Source organism: Entelurus aequoreus, linkage group LG09 (genome assembly GCF_033978785.1).
Source record: "Entelurus aequoreus isolate RoL-2023_Sb linkage group LG09, RoL_Eaeq_v1.1, whole genome shotgun sequence".
NCBI classification, from domain to species: domain Eukaryota; kingdom Metazoa; phylum Chordata; class Actinopteri; order Syngnathiformes; family Syngnathidae; genus Entelurus; species Entelurus aequoreus.
In genome coordinates, this window is record NC_084739.1 from 26123330 (window position 1) to 26144279 (window position 20950).

Here is a 20950-nt window from a genome sequence, read left to right on the forward strand (position 1 = left end):
GTGAGTGTGTTGGTGCGCAATGTCAAACCGTGTGTGTTGCATGAAAGAGTGGGGGGAAAAAGCCCCATTCTAGTTGTGGAGCGATGTCGCAGCTGATGTCATCTTTTCAATATAAAGGGCTGCATTACTTCCAGTAGGCCTCAACATCTGCCCCAAGCTGCACTGCTCCAGTCAACACAAAGTGCAGCAGTGTGCTTACCTCCTCATTCATATTCATTGTGAGCCGCTCTCTTCAACAACACTCTAAACAAGGGTTCGACATGGTGTCACTGGAGGACTACAAACAAGTGAAGCCACACTAACAACTTTAAAGTACTTGGCAATAGTTTTAAAGACATTTGTCTATGTAATATATAATGTATAATCTGTATTTTTCCAGTGGTTCTTTATTGTTGAAAAGTTCAATGCACCCAAAAAGTAGTCATTTCATTAGGTACACATTGCACCAATATATCTTCAATATCAAAAAATGTGTGGCTTAACAATTGCAATAATGGTCATTTAATATTAAACGGGACCTATGATGAATATTAATTTACATTTAAAAACACTACCCTTGTTTACGAGATAATATTTACCAGTATTGGATATGCGTTGGTGTAAATTTGGCTCCAGTCACTTGTATAACCTGTTTTGAGTCTGTCTGGAAAATGTTCTGATTGTGGAAACGTTCCCATGCAGATTGCAAATTAAATCACACTCTTTCCTCTCCAAAAGCAATCCTAATTTATTTTTGAAAATGTTCTTTGTTTCAATATACATCTCGAAGTCATCGCCACTATTCTTTTTCAGACATGGTCAAAAATAAACTTTGTAAACATTACATACATTCACCTGGTTAGGGTACATTAGGTATACCCGCACACTCGCCAATTGATTCAGAGAGTGCATTTTAAAAAATCAGTTTCCTGCCGCATTTATGTCACTGCATGTAGCACATTGGTGATATTATGCACATGACACGTTTAGATGAAAATTATTATTTTTCTTACCATTTTGTGTTTACTAATGGCCTGAAACTTTGGCTGAGAGCTTGATTTAATGTCTAAATGAGTATGTCCACCAGACTGCAAAACCCCGTAAACAGAGGCATACAAACCAAAATACATTACCTCATGCTTTGACACCTTAGCATTATTTACCATGAGTATCCAACATTACACAAGACACAATTCATCATAGTCTCCCTTTAACTGTTATAGTTATTTAACAATAAGTGTATCATTGTAATTGTAGTTAGCAGGGATGTTAACAGCTGTTTATAACAGTTCATATTTCTAAACATACCGTATAATAACATACATGGTAGCAATATTATCTTTGTAGGAACAGAGGTTTTGATGTAACGCTTGTACTGGACTATATTGTGAGCAGTGAGCCTATATTCTCAGTTCGCTGTACGATTGTCTTGAGTAGATGATAATTAAAAATATTATCGTCACAAGGTTAACCCATGAAATGCATATACTGTAACTTTTGTTTACTCTCTCACCATCAGAACTAAAACTCAATTCATAATTCCTTTAAACATAACTGAAGTTAGTTTAGCAGTTTTTTTTCAAGCTGCTACATCTCTTGTAAAGTCATTTTGCTTCTTTAGTAAAAATACATGAACACATTTAAATGCCCCCTCATGCTCTTGTGTTTACCTTATGTATGTTCTCTCTTGTTCAGTCTGAGGGTCAGAAGCAGCTTCTCTTAGAGCGTGTATCCAGTTTGTATCTGGTTCTTGTGCCGTGAGTCCAAAAGGAGAGTTCTCTGACACATGTAAAGACCCAGACTTGCAGGCTGGGGTTTGTATCACCTCAGTTGGTGGATTTGGCAGGGAGATGTGATCATGAAGTTTGTCAGAATGGGAAAAGTCTGCCTGAGAGACCGATGTAACATCTTCTTGGCTGGGTGTATCTGTGGCTTTGGTGGGTTGTGGCTGGATAATTGTGTCATTTTCCATATTTTTCAAAAGAGCAATGTTGCTATTAGAGTGGCAAGACGCATTTTCGGTGATGTTTTCAGACTGTTCTGAAACATCAATTGATCCTGGGTCTTTGTCTTTCATAACCTCATCTTTGTCGATTGCTTTATTGTCTATTACTTTTATCTCCCTACTGCCCACTGCCTGGAAACCATCATTTTCTTCATCTAAAGCTGCATTGTTTCCTCTTGCAGTCTCATCTACATGAGGTCCGTTTATGGCCTTTTGTGCTACTGGACCATTTTGTGTGGCTGAGCTTTTATTGGAGCATTGCGGCTCAAGAGACTCACATACTGTATCCGGTATTTTACACCCTTCAGTTTCACTCTTGTGGGTTTTCACAGCCTGAGCAGCACTGTGATGCTTTTCTACTGCACTGCATATTTTGTCAAGCATCTTGTCATCCTGGTTGGCACTTAGACATGAGTCGGTATAAATACCATCACTATTAGTCACAACTTTAGTCAAAACAGAAAAACCTAAAGGTAAAATGGCACAATCCTCTGATAAAGAATCAACAGAAAGAGTGCTTTCTATAAAGGCCAAATGGTTTTCCTGTAGGTCCGCAGAAGAATCTGATTGGTTGCTTTCTGGCTGACCTTCACTATCCACACAATTCAGCAATTCATTGTCATGCATTAAATCTGGTCCTGCCCCCTGTATTCCCAAACCAGAGTTTTTATTATTACTCACCTCTTGCTGTAAGGGTGTTTCTGTTTGCTCTAAACTATTTTGTCCAGTAGTGCCTCCAGAATCATCAATCTTGTCAACACCTAGAATTACCTGTGCTTCCTTCTTCTCAACTTTTGCCAGAGCTACCACTTCCTGAGTGGTATTGTTGTCACCACTTAACAAATATTGCCCTTCCGTTGTCTCAAAAGACCCTTTGTTTCCTTTTACAAGCTCTGGAATTACAAAAGCAGGCGCTTGAATCGGTTTACTTTGGCTATTTGCCTTTCCTTCCTCTTCAAATGTGTCCACACCACTACCTGTCATTCCATCCGTTGAATACTTGGATCCCAAACTTTGCTCCTGTTGCTTCTCTTTTTTAGCCAAATTGCTAATTTCAATGTTTGAAAAGGAACCCATTGATGTGTCGTTGTTGTCCTTACGCTCCTTTTCTTCTGTTAAAGTCTGGTTGGAAATATCACCAAGTTCACACTTTCCTGTTTCCTGTTCAGCATCTTTATTTGACGCTTTACTCTGTTTTGTCATCGCATTGCCGGTCTGCAGTTTGCCGCTCTCTTCTTTTTTCTTTCCATTATCATGCTGCTGATCTTTCTCACAGAGTGACACAGAAGTTTGGTTAGCCATGTTCTGTTTCTCTTTGATACCGCACAGTTCAATTGTATTACAAGGCTTGTTAGAGATGAGGGTGCGGTCTACTTTATCTTGGATCATTACATCATTTGCCAGTACACATTCAGCTCCAGGAGGTTGTTTTTCCTCTTGTAAAATTGTAATTTTATCATCAGCTGTCAAAGAGGTGATAAACTCAACAGCATCCTTTCTATTCGCCTGTGTCAAACCGTTTTTTTCTGCTCCACCATTATTTTCTCTGTGTTCCTTATCCTTTGCCGAATACATACCGGTATATGTCTTATTGACCAAGCTATCGTCACAGTCAGGAAGCGTAACATCACATCCATCGACCACCTCCAAGTGACTCAACATTGGGCCGGTCGGCTGCAGCATCAACAGAGGATTACTGGCACATTGCTTACTAACAGGAATTGACTGCTCAGGGGCTGCCACCTCTGATATTTCTGACTCATCCCTTATTAGTTGAACAGGTGCCTCAGACTTTCGGTCTATCCTAGATTCAATTGGATCTATGCTAGATAGTGCATGAGTGGGTAGTTTATCAATCTCGGGTGGAGGCTGACAGCTGAGATCCCTGGGCTTTGTCTGAGGAGGGACTGAACAGCTCAACACCCCAGTTTCAGCATTTGAATTGCCATCCGTCTCGGTTGAGAGCTGTATGTCAGGTGACTCAGTAAATACATAATCTATAGGCTTACAGGAAACATTGCTGGCTGCAGGCACACAACTTGAACATTCTATTTCATCGACCATACACCCGTCACTTTTTATCTCCTCAGGCATATCAAGTTTGTGTGGTTCTATGCTGTCCATATTAAGCTCACACTTTTCCCTCACCTCCTCCTGTTTTGTTGACACCTGATCAGGATTTTTGTTTGGGTGCTCAACAATTGACTTGGTTAAATTGTCTGGTTCTTGATGGTCACCAATCAACATCTCTGGTTCTAGGTGCTCTGTTGTCGTCTTACTTTGTCCAGAGGACTCCTTAGATGGTTCATCAAATTCTACTTCATTCTTGGCGACTTCTATGGGCTCCTCTGTGTTTTTTGCTGGTTCTGTTAGCACTATGGTTTTTTCATGAAGGCCACCATGTTCTGTATTAGTAAGATTGTTTCCAGTTAGTCTTTGAGGGGATTTTAAGCTGTTTTCACTTGTTGGATGCATTTCAGCATTCTTGGTGCTATCTTCTACATCTAAGTCAATAATAGTCTTCTCCGGCTTTGGTGTATCTCCTGAGCTATGATTAGGTGCATCATTCTTGGTAGATGTTGCCTCAGTGCAGATTTCTGGCTTCTTTAAGCTGAAGTAGTCTTGGAAAATGTAGCTGGCCTCAGCAACAGGATGATGCAAACTTTCATGTACTATCAATGGAGGCAACGAAGCACATCCCAGTACTGGCATTGACATGTTTCTCACCTCTACAGTGGCACTTTGATCTTCTTTCACGTCGTCTGCAAAGCGAACTCTATTCCTTCCTTCACTTTTATCACATGCAGACTTACCCTCACTCTGAACCACACTGTTGGTTTGGTTCTGAGCCTCTTCTTGAGTCTTGCTTGCTTTCTCAGTTGTTTCAGGATGCACCTGTTGATTGTTGCTTTCTGAAGTAAGTGAAGTCTCAGTGGTGGCTGACTCTTCACGAGAGAATCCCAAAGTAAGTGGCTCCTCTGTATTCAGATTGTGTTGGACGCTTTCTCCGCTTGCTTTATTGCTTTGTTCCCTGCGAGGTGATAAAAGTGAAAATGCTGCAGTAAGCTCCTCCTCAGTGCACAGGCTCTCTGTGGCAGAAATGACCGTTTCGCCCCTGCACAGTGACTTCAGACATGACTCGGCAACATCGGTGGGAGGACGCATCTCTGTCTCAGCGGCCGACGCCCCTCTAGCAGCCCCCTCCGGAGGGCTGAATAAACTGCACTCTGCCACTCCTCCCTCCACGCCTGCAGCACTATCATTCAGATGATCAGCACCAGCAAATATCCCATGGGGTGAATAATCAAAATTGCTTTCCATCCAGAGTGTCTCCTTTTCTTTGTCGCCCTCTTCCGCTGGAGAGATATCTGCTTCTGCATTGCTCGTCTCTCTCCGTCCTTTAGCACAACTCTCAGCAGAAGTGTGTGGCATTTTGCTTTCTTCACTCACAGCCTGTGTGTCTTTGTTTGAGAGGCCAAATGAGCCACAGACAGCAGAGCGCTGAGAGGTACTATCCAGGAACCTTTTTCTCTCTCCGTTCCCTTCTGGATCTCTCTCTCCTTTTCCGATGGTTGCAATGGGCTCAGTAGCTACTCCCTCTAATGATTCATAGCTCACGGTTTCTCCCTCACTTTTTATCACTTCTCGCATCGTGGGTGTTGTTAGTGGCAACGCAGCTGCCTCCACTAAAGCATCTTCAATGGTCCTCTCAGCGAAACTCTCTCCCACACAAACTCGGATACTGGAAAACGAGCTGTCCAGTCTGTGTATCTGTGCTTTAGTGGTAACATTATTCTCATGTGCTTGTGTATCTAATTCATTATCTGAAACATCAGCTGTAGTTTGAACATGTGTTAGATTTTGTATATTTTGCATGCTGTTATTTTTGCCACATTGAGCATCTGTTATACTTTGGTTATCGAACGTATTCAAGTGTGTGGGAACATGGTTAAATAGGGATGAACAAGTTAAGTCCTGCTGGTTAGGAGAAGATGATTGGGAGGTGTTTGGTTTTTCCTTGCACCAAAAGTCATCATTAGGCTGTGCTCCACACGTCATAGTGTCTGTGTCTGTCACTGAATGCGCACTGAGATTCCCTGTATTTATAAGATGGAAGGCCTGTAATTCATTTTCAGCTTGTCTGGCCGTCCTGGTCTCCGCTTCAGTTTCGTTGTTCTTCTCTGCTTTTTTCTTTTTCTTGTGCTTCTTTTTGTCTCTCTTTTTTGCCTTTTTATTGTCCACAGGCTCACCCTGTGCGCTTCTTACAGAAGATGTTTGTATGTCGTCCTCAGCATAAGTATTTAAACCTGCTTGTTGTTCTAAACGCATTTCCTCAACTGCAGCTTTATCTTGAAAATAAGGTTCACTATACTCACATACTTCTTGAATAGAATTGTTTGTCTTTCGATCAATCTCACTGGGATTGATGTTGCACATTTTTAAGTCTGTACGTTCTACTTTTGCAGCTGTGTCTTCCTCCATTGCCGGTCTATTACAATCTATTGAGCTAATTTCTTCAGAAACTACATTAAAATCAGCACTTAAATTATGTCCCTGCTTACTAAATACAGAATTCTCAGTCACTGCTGGTGTGTCAAAATCAATAGTTGGACTTGTTTGCTTCCGCTGCTCTTCTTTTATTGTTTCTTCTTTTTTAGTTTGTGGATATTTATCCTGGCTCCCAGTTTTTATTTCACTCTCTGTCTCAGGGTTCTCAGCCCCAAGTATGTAGTCCCTGAAACTAAACACAACTGTATCCATATGCCTATCTGTTGTCTCAGTGTTTCCATGTGTATTTTTGTTTATGAGGTTGCTATGTCCAGACTGGTCTTCAACTTGTGGTTGTGATGATGACTCATCATACTTTTTAACAGTTACTTGCCCAGTTTTCCTATCCTCTCCGTTAGACTTTTCAGACTGTGAGCTGATGGGCTCTTTGACTTTAGGAACACTGAGTGAGACCATTTGTTCCTCACATTCCTTGAAGGCTTCCTGAAGCTCCTGGTCGAGTAGCATGCAAAAAGGAGGGGTCAAGGGTTGACCAGCTGGTTGAGGTGTGACAGTGGGCTGAGGTGAGGGTGGGGCATCTGAGAGGAGTGGGTCAGAGGCTTGAGGCCTGAGACGAGGGGTAGGATGACATAGTTACAAGCTGCAGAACTTGCAGACAAACAGCTGGTCATTCCATGATGCCACACAACACTGCTTGTAGTAGACCAAAAGGCTCATGCTCAAGCACTACACGCACACTTGTACACGCACAATGCCAGTTTATGACAAACCCGATACAGTATGTGCATTCTGCCATTAAACATTAAGGGATGTTGCATCAAACCAGTTGGTGTTAATTAGAGTGCAGAAATGTGCTAACGCTAAATATTGTGTTGAAGAGAACAGCATTTTATGTGAAGTACACTTTTAAATGTTACATAATGATGATAATGTATGAAAAAGTATGGGCACGGCTGGAGGTGGGGGAAATAATCGATTTTTAGATGCATCTCAATTCGGACATAGATGATTATAAAATGGATTAGCAAACGTCAATAATCGATTTATTTATTGTAAATAAAGTAATGCAGGCAGTTAGAAAACTTGGCTGACTGCAGTGAGCCACCTCACCAAGAGATCCGACCAGCCCCTCTGTTTTAGGGCAATTATGTTCCAGTTTAGCGCAAATTTCCATTAATTTAACAAATGTGGGAATTATTTTACTGTTTCTTATTACAAATGCACTGTTTTTTTAAGTTGCAAGTGATAAACCCTTATATAGTGAAACTAAAATAAATGTAAAACTGCCTTAGTAGATCCGGTGGCGAAGTTGGTAGAGTGGCCGTGCCAGCAATCGGAGGGTTGCTGGTTACTGGGGTTCAATCCCCACCTTCTACCATCCTAGTCACGTCCGTTGTGTCCTTGGGCAAGACACTTCACCCTTGCTCCTGATGGGTGCTGGTTAGCGCCTTGCATGGCAGCTCCCGTCATCAGTGTGTGAATGTGTGTGTGTATGGGTGAATGTGGAAATACTGTCAAAGCGCTTTGAGTACCTTGAAGGTAGAAAAGCGCTATACAAGTATAACCCATTTATAATCGATTAGTTTTCTGAGACCCTTATTTTGTTAGCACAGGCATGATGGAGCGGCACTTTTATTGTGAAGACAGGAACTGTGCGGTTGGTGTGTACCCTTTTGACAGCAGGTACCGCCAGAGAGTCTGTTGAAATAAAAAAATGTTCCACACGTTCCTGCTGTTCTTTTTTTTTTTTTCATACTAAGCTTGCAACAGTTAGCGCCATCTCACAATATCCTTGGGTACCGTAAATTTCAATCAAGTGATGAATGCGACGTCAAAGTGAAGACTGATGATCACAAATTTTTAGGTATATTTTTTTTAATGCCTGGCTGGCGAGCAAGTGAAACACCTTTCGCTATCAACTGGTAGCTCACGATCGACCTAATAGGCAAACCTGTATGATACACTATAGGAGTTCGTATGTACAGTAGGAGTGTCAAACAAATTTTCATTATAACAGTAAATATTATAGAAATATAAATTGCCTCACAATATTACTACACAATTATTCACTAGTTATATATTTTTGCGTACGTTAAACATATGTAGATTATACAGTATAAAAACTGACAGCTCAGTTGCCAAAATGTTACCGTAAAATGTATGCTGTTTTTTTTTACAGTATAAAAATGGAAAATGGAAAAACAGTACCATAGTTTTGGTTGTTGTATTTACTGTGCATTACTGTAAATGGAAAGACAATACCAGTTTTGTTTATTCACAATTAAATTTTAGCGACTGAGCCACCAGTTTTCCACCGTAAAATTCATTTTAACAGTGCACAATTTGATGGACAACTTGCTTTAAAATCATGAGTGAAGACGGTATTTAAGAACTTATTTTCATTTTAACGACAAACATTTTTGAAATGCAATATTAGATCAAGTTTAAAATATATGAAATTGCTTGCAGTACATGTATTTGTTTCTGTCAAAATAGAAAGTTGAATACTTTTAGTAAGAAAAGACAAAATGATGTGACGGACCAGATCTGGCCACTGGGCTTGAGTTTGACACCTGTGATATCTAACTAATATTCTATTACAATGAAATACTAAATTAAATTAAAAATAACTGTGTAAGAATATGTAAGTTATTAAAGCCACCAACCAATTACCTTGATGTATGCAGAAATATAATAATGTAATGTGCCTTTGAGTTGACAGTCAGGCCACAGCGGAGTCTATTTTAGTCAGACAACACAATGCTGTGAGATTATGTGAATCTCTGCTTTAGTGAATATCTGTTATCAAGTTGGTGATAAGTGACACCCCTCTAGTAGCATACACTTACTGGGCACTTGCAAAATTGTGTGAGAGCTATACTAAACATTGTGTTTAAATGCTCAAAATATCAGGTGTGATGCAGTACAATTGAGAGCTGTTCCAAATATCTGTCTGCATATTTAGCTTGTTAAAGATTTTGTGAAGGCACATTTGATTAAATCAGACTGCAGCTGTACCAACTGTTATGATTAAAGGGAACGTAATCCATACACGCACAAACGTTGTCCTATATGTCAGTGCTATAGTATATCTTTTCATTAATAGAAGCAATAATAAGTTGCAACTTGCAAGCTTTTTGTGCAAAACTGTATTTTGTTTCTGTGAAATACACTAAATAATTAAGTTATTCCACAAAAGTTTGCCTAGTAACCAATCTAAATCCACCAAATTGTATATTTAGCTTTCAATAGCGAGGACACAACAATTAGACAAGCAGTCTCAGCTCATTCAGTTTAAAAGAAAATCAAAAAGTACAACCCAACTTGGCAAAATGCAGAACACTCAAAGTAACGTTAATTCACCCAAGCATTAAAAAGGAACTCCAAATCTGCTTTGATGGACCCAAACAGCCACGCAGCAAAGAAACCCTTCATAAATCAAGTTAGAGGTTTACATCACACCATGCACTCGGATGATATGCTTGATGCCAGATGCTTCGAAGAGTCCACAGTTCTACAGTACCTGTTCTCTAGGACTACTAATGGATGACTGACTTCCATTTGATGCTGCAAGCCCGCCAGCAGGGGGTTGTCGTGATCGCATATCCTGTGTCCTGAGCTAGTCTTTAATCTGATGACACAGTCCCAACACACACAAACAAATCTAATTACCATGACGACGTATTTAAAGATTTGCTGCAGCTATGCCCCATAAAACCCATGAATAATATCCTAAGTAATACATGATTCAACACAAAAGCTGCATCAAAAAGACTTAGCAAAGAGGTATTAATGTAACAATTGTGTTGTTATCATTGCAGTTGTAGTGTTTTCAGATGTTTCTAATAATTTAGTTACCCACCTCATTTAGTTGCATAATAGAGTCAAACTATTAGACACACTACAGACTACAACCACAATAATAAACATATTGTTGGATTCATACCTTATCATTATGTCTGTAAAAGTAAACAATTTGCAGCATATCCATTTTTTTTATATCGTTGAGAAAGACATTCATCACGCAATTCACTTGCTCTAGGTGCACAGTGGTGTCATTTTACCACATATTTTCAAAATGAGCACAGGGGTCTTGTATTTTTAAGTTTGAGTGTGTTCCGTAATACAAAATCCTTTATAAATGTGATCACAATGTTGTAACCTGCGTGTGTGTTTTCCACCTCACACTTACCCTAGTGAGGACTCCCAGATGTTGAGTTCACTGCTGAAGTCTAGATTGGGCAGCAAGTCATGAGGAAATTCCAGCTCCTCCTTGTCTTCAAGGGCTTCTTCCGCAGCAACTCTGCTCTCCTCCACACCGGTGATGACTGGGACATCGGCTTGTGGCGGCAAACTTTGCTGGCTGCTGGACGACGCAGTCAGCAGCACTTCGGCGCCGTTTTGGGTTAATTTTTCATCGTAAGCTTCGGCCTGCAGGACACACAAACACACCGATAGTGAGCAAGAGCGACACACTAAAAAGGTACCATAAATAAAACTAACCGGCAGTACACCGCAAGATAGTGTGTAAAGTAAGGATCCTTACAGGCTTGTGTCATGTCAGGGTTTTTTTTTTTAATTCAAAATATAAATATAAATGTGGAGGGATTCACTTCATGATATTATAACAAAATTGCTTATGCATTTGATCATTATACATATCTTTTACATACGCTGTAAAAAAAACAACTAATCTATAAACTGACAGCTCAGTCGCCACAATTTTTTCGTACATTTTACAGTGGGTTTTTTTTAGCAGTATATTCTTGTAAATTCAGTTTCTTTACGGTAAAATTATGGCGAATGAGCGGCAAGTTTTTTTACTGTAAAATCTATGGTTATTGTGGTGTATTACTGTAAATGGAAAAAACGGTACCATGTATTTTTTTTAAAGGCAAAATTCTGGCGACTGAGCAGATAAATGTTTGTTTTTCCTGTTAAAAAACATGTTGTAATGTATGAAAGTATATTTGTTACATTATTAAGAAACAATATTGATATTCTTAATTATTATTACAGATTATAATCATAGTTCCTGCAAACGTAACATTACAATATTAACTTGAGCAACATTATTATTACAGATTCATACTTAGGTCAAGCAGATATTTGAGTATTTATTTATTTTTTTTATATATATGTTTGATAGTATGCTATTTGTTACAATATTAGATAATGTTAAATTAAAAAATATATACAATTGCATGCAGAACATGTATTTTTTTTTTGTCAAAACGAATGCATTTACTAAGAAAAGATCAAGTCTTTCACAGGCCATTTCTGGCCCCTGGGCCTTGAGTTTCACACCTGTGCCCCACAGTCATCAAGTGTAGTTTATCTTTAAGCCAGTGTTTATTATTTTAGTTTATTTGGAACATGCAAACAATTACAACATAATGTATCTCAATTTCCAGTTTCCCTTTTCAACATGTTCGGTGGTCAGTGAACTGAGAAATCTAACTTGCTAACTGAGACAAAGCTAAATTGTTAACTTCTCAGTGTAAGCGTCTGCCTGTTGGACAAAAAAACACCAGTAGTGAGCTACACAAGTACAATAAATAGTATTAAGCAGACATTATACCGCAAGGAAGTGTGTAAAATACCAGTCATTCAGAGCCTGTGTACTGGCAGGGTTGTCTTCAAAATCTTAAAATTAACCAACATATATAAAAAGCTATTCACAAAGAAAACCATTGCTTTTGCTAGCAGTATAAAAACAAACATTCTTGGTATCGGCTCTAGAGCTCCTCCTACTGTCATGGAGTGCAGTTTATTTTTAAGCCACTGTGGTAAATAAACTGACAAAGCGGACTTGCTAACTGAACTAAAGTGATTTAGTTATCAATTGCATATGGGGTAAAAATATATATATATATATATATATATATATATATATATATATATATATATATATATATATATATATATATATATATATATATACACTACCGTTCAAAAGTTTGGGGTCACATTGAAATGTCCTTATTTTTGAAGGAAAAGCACTGTACTTTTCAATGAAGATAACTTTAAACTAGTCTTAACTTTAAAGAAATACACTCTATACATTGCTAATGTGGTAAATGACTATTCTAGCTGCAAATGTCTGGTTTTTGGTGCAATATCTACGTAGGTGTATAGAGGCCCATTTCCAGCAACTATCACTCCAGTGTTCTAATGGTACAATGTGTTTGCTCATTGGCTCAGAAGGCTAATTGATGATTACAAAACCCTTGTGCAATCATTTTCACACATCTGAAAACAGTTTAGCTTGTTGCAGAAGCTACAAAACTGACCTTCCTTTGAGCAGATTGAGTTTCTGGACCATCACATTTGTGGGGTCAATTTAACGCTCAAAATGGCCAGAAAAAGAGAACTTTCATCTGAAACTCGACAGTCTATTCTTGTTCTTAGAAATGAAGGCTATTCCACAAAATTGTTTGGGTGACCCCAAACTTTTGAACGGTAGTATATATATATATATATATATATATATATATATATATATATATATATATATATATATATATATATATATATATATATATATATATATATATATATATATATATATATATATACATATATATATATATATATATATATATATATATATATATATATATATATATACACACACACACACACACACACGTACACAGTAGGGCTGTGAATCTTTGGGTGTCCCACGATTCGATTCAATATCGATTCTTTGGGTCACGATTCGATTCAATATCGATTCTTGGGGTCACGATTCGATTCAAAATCGATTTTTTTTTTTTTTTTTTTTTTCTCAATTCAACACGATTCTCGATTCAAAAACGATTCTATATTCATTCAATACATAAGATTTCAGCAGGATCTACCACAGTCTGCTGACATGCAAGCAGAGTAGTAGATTTTTGTAAAAAGCTTTTATAATTGTCAAGGACAATGTTTTATCAACTGATTGCAATAATGTAAATTTGTTTTAACTATTAAATGAACCAAAAATATGACTTATTTTATCTTTGTGAAAATATTGGACACAGTGTGTTGTCAAGCTTATGAGATGCGATGCAAGTTTAAGCCACTGTGACACTATTGTTCTTTTTTTTTTAATAAATGTCTAATGATAATGTCAATGAGGGATTTTTAATCACTGCTATGTTGAAATTGTAACTAATATTGATACTGTTGTTGATAATATTCATTTTTGTTTCACTACTTTTGGTTTGTTCTGTGTCGTGTTTGTGTCTCCTCTCAATTGCTCTGTTGATTGCAGTTCTGAGTGTTGCTGGGCCGGGTTGGGTTTTGGAATTGGATTGCATTGTTATGGTATTGCTGTGTATTGTTTTGTAGGATTGATTAATTTAAAAAAATTAAAAAAAATTAAAACTTTTTTTTTAATAAATAAAAAAAATAAAATCGATTTTTTTAAAAATGAGAATCGATTCTGAATCGCACAACGTGAGAATCGCAATTCGAATCGATTTTTTCCCACACCCCTAATACACAGTATATATATATTAAATAGTGGCTCTAATTATTTTGTGGCATGGATCCTGAATAATATTTTTTTCATTAATTCACAGTTGACTAAGTAAGTACGATAAAGATTGAAGATGAAAATCTAAAGAAGCTAATGAGTAATAGCCCCGACGCTAACACAACATGACAACACAACAATCTGCTAAACAGCTCTCAAATGTTAGGGTAAGTAATACTGTACATATTATTGCTTTAATAGTGGTTATAATAAAGTTAAAGCTATATGACAGCTGTGAGAAGCATCGATATAGTTGATGGTAAGAAGCTAAAGAGGGTAATTAGTGATTGCCTTGGTGCTATTGCTAACACAACAGGAGAGACATTACGTTCTGCTAAACAGATCTCACATTTTACAGTCGGGATGTAATGATATGAACATTTCATTAAAACGGTTTTGAGACCGAAATGATTACCGTTATCAATATTCTAGTGGTATTGTTGAATGTGCCTTAAAAAGTACTGAAATCTTTTGACCAAGTCATTAAAAAAAATAAATTAAGTAGACACACAAATAGAAAACCCACTAGTTTGCATGTTTTGAGTTTCTTCAGAATCAACTTTATTGGCCAAGTGCTCAGTGGCCTTGTGGTTAGAGTGTCCGCCCTGAGATTGGTAGGTTTGTGAGTTTAAACCCCGGCCGAGACATACCAAAAACTATAAAAATGGGACCCATTACCTCCCTACTTGGCAATCAGCATCAAGGGTTGGAATTGGGGGTTAAATTCCCAAAATGATTCCCGAGCGCGACCACCGCTGCTGCTCACTGCTCCCTTAACCTCCCAGGGGGTGGAACAAATGCGGAGGGTAAGTTCACCACACCTAGTGTGTGTGTGTGACAATCAGTGGTACTTTTAACTTTAAAGTATGTTTAACACACAAGGAATTTGACTTTGTAGACTGTTTTCTCTTTGTTCAATGCAATAATTAAAGAAAAACACGAGAGCTTATGCTTCACTAATAATGTTTTAGTGTTCGTTGTAATGGATAAACATGTATAGTTTTATTTGTACTTTAGCCCATCCATCCATTTTCTACCGCTATAAGATATTTAAATTAAAAGTGCGTAACAAATCAAATCTATTATTATTATCATTTATTATTTCTGGTAATCCTCTATCACTTAGGCTAAGAGAGTACAGTTTGTAGGTTCAATGTGCACAATTGAATAGATTAGTTGCTCAGACAGCAACGTGTTTATAGAAGTTGAGATTGAGGTATGTTGTTTCTTAATGGGGAAAAACTTTTTTTTTTAACATCTCTTTTTTTCATGTTAGCATTTAAGCTAGCGAGCTGGCACCAGTCTGTGAGTTTATCAAAGGGCGGTTATCGATCTCGGTTTTTCGATAATTTCAATTAAAAACTGTAACACCAACCGCAGCGAGTTTCACAGCGGTTATTGTTACATCCCTATTTTACGGTAAGTAATACTGTGCATATTGTTCCTTAAAAAATGGTTATAATAAAGTCAAAGCTATTTGCCAGTAGCTGTGAAAACTCATTTACAGATGTAGTTGGGTCGTTTCTGAAAATCATTTGCAAAGACAGCTGTAATCTGAAACCGGTGTTGAAAAGATGAGCAACTCACCCCACCCACGTGTTAGAGTATATATAATAAGGAGTTGTGTCTCGCCTACGGAGAAGCACAGCTAATATTTACAGATAACTGATACTTTTCTAACTTCTCAGTTTGCCTTTACGGCAGCTTTAAAATAATGTGCAACCATCTGCAGAAAATCACTCTTTAATTAAGTTAAATTGGCACAAACAGTAATTATAGCAGCCCTTTATTTCTTGCACTGAGCTATTCAAAATAGTCTATTATTTTAGAAGGAGAAGGCATAAAACACAAATCAGTCCAGTGAAGAAAACCACTGACTTGACTAGATTGTATCTTAACACTGAAGGAATAGTAAACGTCTTTTTAAAAGGCGCCGTCAAAAAGGTCACCTGCAGCCTTACACCACAACATTTGGCTGTGTCAACATTGTCAAAGGAAAGGTCAGACAAAAACAAGTTTGCGGGCACATTATTATACATTAGGTGCAAATGTACAGCAGCCATTTGCCATTCAGTATATCTTAAATAGAAACTGTGCTATAATGCTCTGCTACACTTCAATTGCTTAATTATTTATAAATCTGTGCATGCATCTAGACAACACTTACACTAACTGATCAAAGTATGTACAACTTGTTTAAATGTAATTGCCGGTTAGCTTAGCGCCGACATTACAATATACGTATTATTATTTTATTTTTTTACATAAGCTTACCATTCTGAAGAGCTGCTGCGCCTTTGTGGTGAAAGGTGGTGTGTTGTTGAGTATAAATATGCAGTACAGTTAAGGTGGAGCACAGTACGCGTTAGGAGACTGGCTTCACCTGTATTGTCACCACAATTATTTTTTGGGTTTCAAGTTTATGTCTCATATTGGTTGTCAATGTTCATGACAACAAATATAGTGTTGGGATTACAATTTTTTTAATGTACTTTTTTTTAAATCCCATTACCTTTTTCAACTCACATGTTGACACAAAATTTAGGATTATTTTAGTAATCAAATGATCTATTAGTTTGTTGTAATTGGATTACACACACACTAGGGATATGAGTTGATTGCACTTACAAAATGTGTGTAATAATAAAAGTTAATATTAAATTATTTGCTATTTGCCGCCACACAGATCACTTCTTCTTGTTGTTATTATAACATCACAACCAATAGTATTAATATTAGGGATAACATACTATTTAAGCTCATTGTACAACCACAGCAATATACAATAGTAAATTAATACAATTCTTATTTTTGTCATTATTTCATATTAGATTTTTCAGATTTTTCTGAGTTTACTATATACAATAAAAACACAGATAATACTGATTTCATTATATATATATATATAATATTTCCACTATTTCATGGATAGAACCTCCTTTAAAGGAGAACTGCACATTTTTTGGAAACTTTGCTTATAATTACCAATCCTTATGTGAGACAACAACACACGTCTTTCTCTTGTTTGTACATTCTGTATGACAACATGTAATGATGATATGATAAGATAACATGTATTGTTTACAGTGTTTGGTCATTTTGAACATTATCGTGACTTCATTCCTGGGCACATTGAGTTGACAGAGTGCCCTGGAAACGAACGCTGTTACCATCAGCAACAAAAGACTATCACTACTCATGGCAGACTTTGTGAGAACCAAAGACAAAACTTTTGAGACAAATGATTATCCAGAAACGCATCTTTTTGAGCCTGAATATACGGAGGATGAGCTACAAGTTTTAGAAGCTGGGTGTTTAGCAGCTCCAGCTTTAGTGAAACACTAAACCATCAAGTAACAGTAATGCTAAGTGCTAAACAAGAAATACATAACAAAACAGTCACAATGTCCGATTTTATAGTCACACTGGTTGAATATTTGGCTAAAAAGTTACTCAAGTGATTTTAACTCACTGCATCGTTTCGAATCGTATTGTTTTAAAAAAAAATACTATCGCCTCTGAGTTGTATCGACAAATTTGACAACCACAAATTCTGAATCGAATCAGAATTGCACTTTTTTTTAAGAATTTGCCTATCATTCACAATCCTTATGAGAGACAAGAAAAAACATGTTTTTTTAAATTATTTTAATTTGTAATAATCCGCTCGTTCTAGGTGACTAGCAATGCAGCTAATGGGAGCAATCAATTCTGCCTCTAAATCAATGTGAAGATGCATCCAAAAAACGCCAACATTTACGTTCTGTAACCTGTATAATAACCAAGCAGTAGCAACATTGTTATGGTAACAGTGAACCCTGAGGTACTGTTTTTTCTAGCGTAGTAACACATCATCTTGCGACGGCATGCTACGACATTAGCCGTAAACTAGCTTCAGCCACAGCAGCTGAATGGCATTTGAGTTTGCAATGCACAGCACAATGCAATAGGACATGAATCTGTAATCTGTAATACCAAGCATGACGTGCTGTGTGTACCATGATTGGGGCTGGGCGATATGGCTGAAAACTAAATTGCGATATTATATGCTACATTGACACTTTTTATTTTATTTAAGCCTGCCAATTGACACAGTAAAACAATTTTCAACTTACCAAGGTTGTTATTTTTAAGTGGATAGGTAATAAAATAATTAAAGTAGATTTGAAGGTAGATGCAGAGTCATTCAAGCGACACTTGGAAGTGTCAGGATGTTGCCGCACCATCTGCATTAAAACCAACAAAACTAAAGACAAGATTCTAGGTTTGAGTTAATATATCAAGATATTACTTTTTCTCTTCTCACTCCACGCGGTGAAACCACAGCGAGACAGAAAGACGGCGCAACCAAACTTGGTAGTTGATACTGTTACGCGATTTGCTGTTCGCGTGTCCTGCCCATTGCTCAGTGACACTTCCTATTTCCTGATTGCTGGGTTCCCAAAGCACGAGTGACATCATGAAACAAATCTTGCTTCATCATTTCTGCTTATTTCCGACCCAAAAATATAAATATATATTGAATAATTTATCGAACGCATTTTTTATTAATATCTATTATGTGTCTATTGTGATATATGTTGATATTGTTTTATTGGCCCAACCTTAAAATCATGATCAATGTTGTAGTGACTCACTCGTTGGACATTTGTCTACTTGGTCAAGCTAGTCGGGGACGTTTCCAGTTGATTTTGGGTAAGCACTCCATTTCTGTTGGCATAGCTTGGTTCCAAGCTCCACATTTACACCATTAAGTCACGCCGGTCCTGACTATCGGCTTCTGTCTTCTGCAACGTTTCACCCTCTCTTTGTGCTCGCTTCTACAACCAGCAGTTCATCCTCCGTATATTCAGCTTCAAAAAGATAAGGATGTGAATCCTCATTTGTCCAAAAATAGCCATTTTCGTCGTCTATTACAAAGTCTGCCATGATTAGAACATACACGCGTTTGTTTCCAGAAGTAGAAACTACGGCTGGGCGATATATCGAGTTTGTAAGATATATCGATATATCTTTTAACAAGATATGAATTAAGAAAATATTGCAATATCGATATAATTTATTTCACGTTAAAATGACCAAACACCGCTTATTTGTTTATTCCTTGTTCTCTCCTGCTTCCCACTCGCTACTAAACTCCTCCCCTTCCTCCTTCCAAGACGTGCAAGCACGTATAAGAACATCCACGTCTGGTTGGTTGTTTACTATGATGAGTCACGATTGATTGACATTAGGGCAAAATATTAGGGACAGGCAAATCAGAGGCAATATAGGGCGGGTCATCGAACCAGGAAGCGAAATCACAACAGACATCCCAAATGACAACGAGAGAGTTGTAGAAGAAAAGAGGGAATATTCAAGCGGGCGATTTATATATTAAAAAAATTAGTGGAAGATGGCAAGGGAATTTTCTTCTTTAGATTTTTCTTTTAGCGATGTAGACGACATCCAGGAAACCCACAACGTGTCTACTTGACCACATTTGGACATATGTATACGTCTGGATAAAACATTAATTTGAGTTGTTTACCATGTAAGCCCAAATCAAAAGTGTTCTCGAGTTGCCAAGCCGGGCATATGTCGCACGAGACATGCTGCCAAAAATGTATGCCGAAGTGAGGAAGATCATAGCCGCACAATTGTGTCAAGTCACTTACTTGGGGCTGACCAGAACCGTACGCGTGTGACAGTCCATTACATCGTCTGGGAATTAAAAAGTGCCTGCCTGCAAATGTATTTTTTATCTGAGTTTGATACATTTTGTATTATTTGCACAGCTATGTTATTTATTTTACGTAGAAATAATATTTTTCTATTTTATTTATGTTATGTAATTCTGTGCTACTTAAACAGTTTTTTTCTGTGCTGTTAATACCCTTCTTGACTAACTGGGTTAATAAAAGTGTCACTGACTGTTTACAGGACAGTTGTCATTGTCATTCAATTCAATTTCATTGAATCTTTCTCAAAAATGAATATCTTTATATGTATACTTTCACCGGAAAATATATCGAGATATACATCGGATATCGAGTTTAAGTAAAAATATATATCGAGATATACTTTTTCGTCCATATCACCCAACCCTAGTAGGAACACACATGTGTTGACAGAAGCAGAAAGTGCGTTGCTATGGGCACTGAAATAAATAAATGCATCCAGGAAAGAAGTAATGTATAAAATGAGCAAAATATGGTAAATATTGTACATATTACATATTGTTATCTATGTTGGCCCTGCAATGAGGTGGCGACTTGTCCAGGGTGTACCCTGCCTTTTGCCCGATTGTAGCTGAGATAGGCTCCAGTGCCCCCCGCGACCCCGAAGGGAATAAGCGGTAGAAAATGGATTGATGGATGGATGGATGAATGAGTCTGTTAATTATATACTGAATATAAATCTTTAAAGGAGGGTTTTGAAATACTTTTAGAGGGCTTTGAAGGCAAAAATGGTGACCCCATGCAGGCGTTTTTTTAATCTTTAGAATCCTAAAAAAAAGATGATTGTCTCTCATAATGACTATGAATGATAAGCAAAATTCCCCCAAAAAAGTGCATTCCCCCTTTCAAACGAATCGTTACACCCCTAATATTAGAGCATGATGACATACAGTACTAGTAAGTTGTTATGGACATTCATTGTTGTTGTTTGACAAAATATTAGAAACACAGTAGCGTTAAATGAATTAGGGTTGTACGGTATACCGGTATTAGTATAGTACCGCGATACTAATGAATCATATTCGATACTATAACGCCTTTGAAAAGTACCGGTACCGCACCCCACCCCGCGCCCGCGTCGTCGTCACGTCGCGTCATTGCTGGTTTTACGAGCAGACGAGCATATTCCGCAGCGCACAATCACGGAGTACTTACAAGCAGACACAGTGTGTAAACGGAAAAGGGACGAATGGACGCATTTTGCCTTAAAAA

At 37.6% G+C, this 20950-nt stretch overlaps 1 protein-coding gene across 10 annotated transcripts in view; it reads right to left on the reverse strand.

Annotated features, from left to right (window-relative positions):
* Positions 1–20950, reverse strand: part of tacc2 (transforming, acidic coiled-coil containing protein 2) — a 93351-nt gene that overhangs the window by 57722 nt on the left and 14679 nt on the right. For 4 of the 10 annotated variants that reach the window (XM_062058442.1, XM_062058441.1, XM_062058444.1 and 1 more), the window contains 2 exons: positions 10686–10924; positions 10017–10124 (listed from right to left, as the gene is read on the reverse strand). In XM_062058442.1, coding sequence (XP_061914426.1) covers positions 10017–10124; positions 10686–10924 — 347 coding nt within the window. Of the gene's footprint in view, positions 1–1649; positions 6843–10016; positions 10125–10685; positions 10925–20950 lie in introns of those variants that run through there. The other 6 variants (XM_062058438.1, XM_062058439.1, XM_062058436.1 and 3 more) reach the window with 3 other exon arrangements.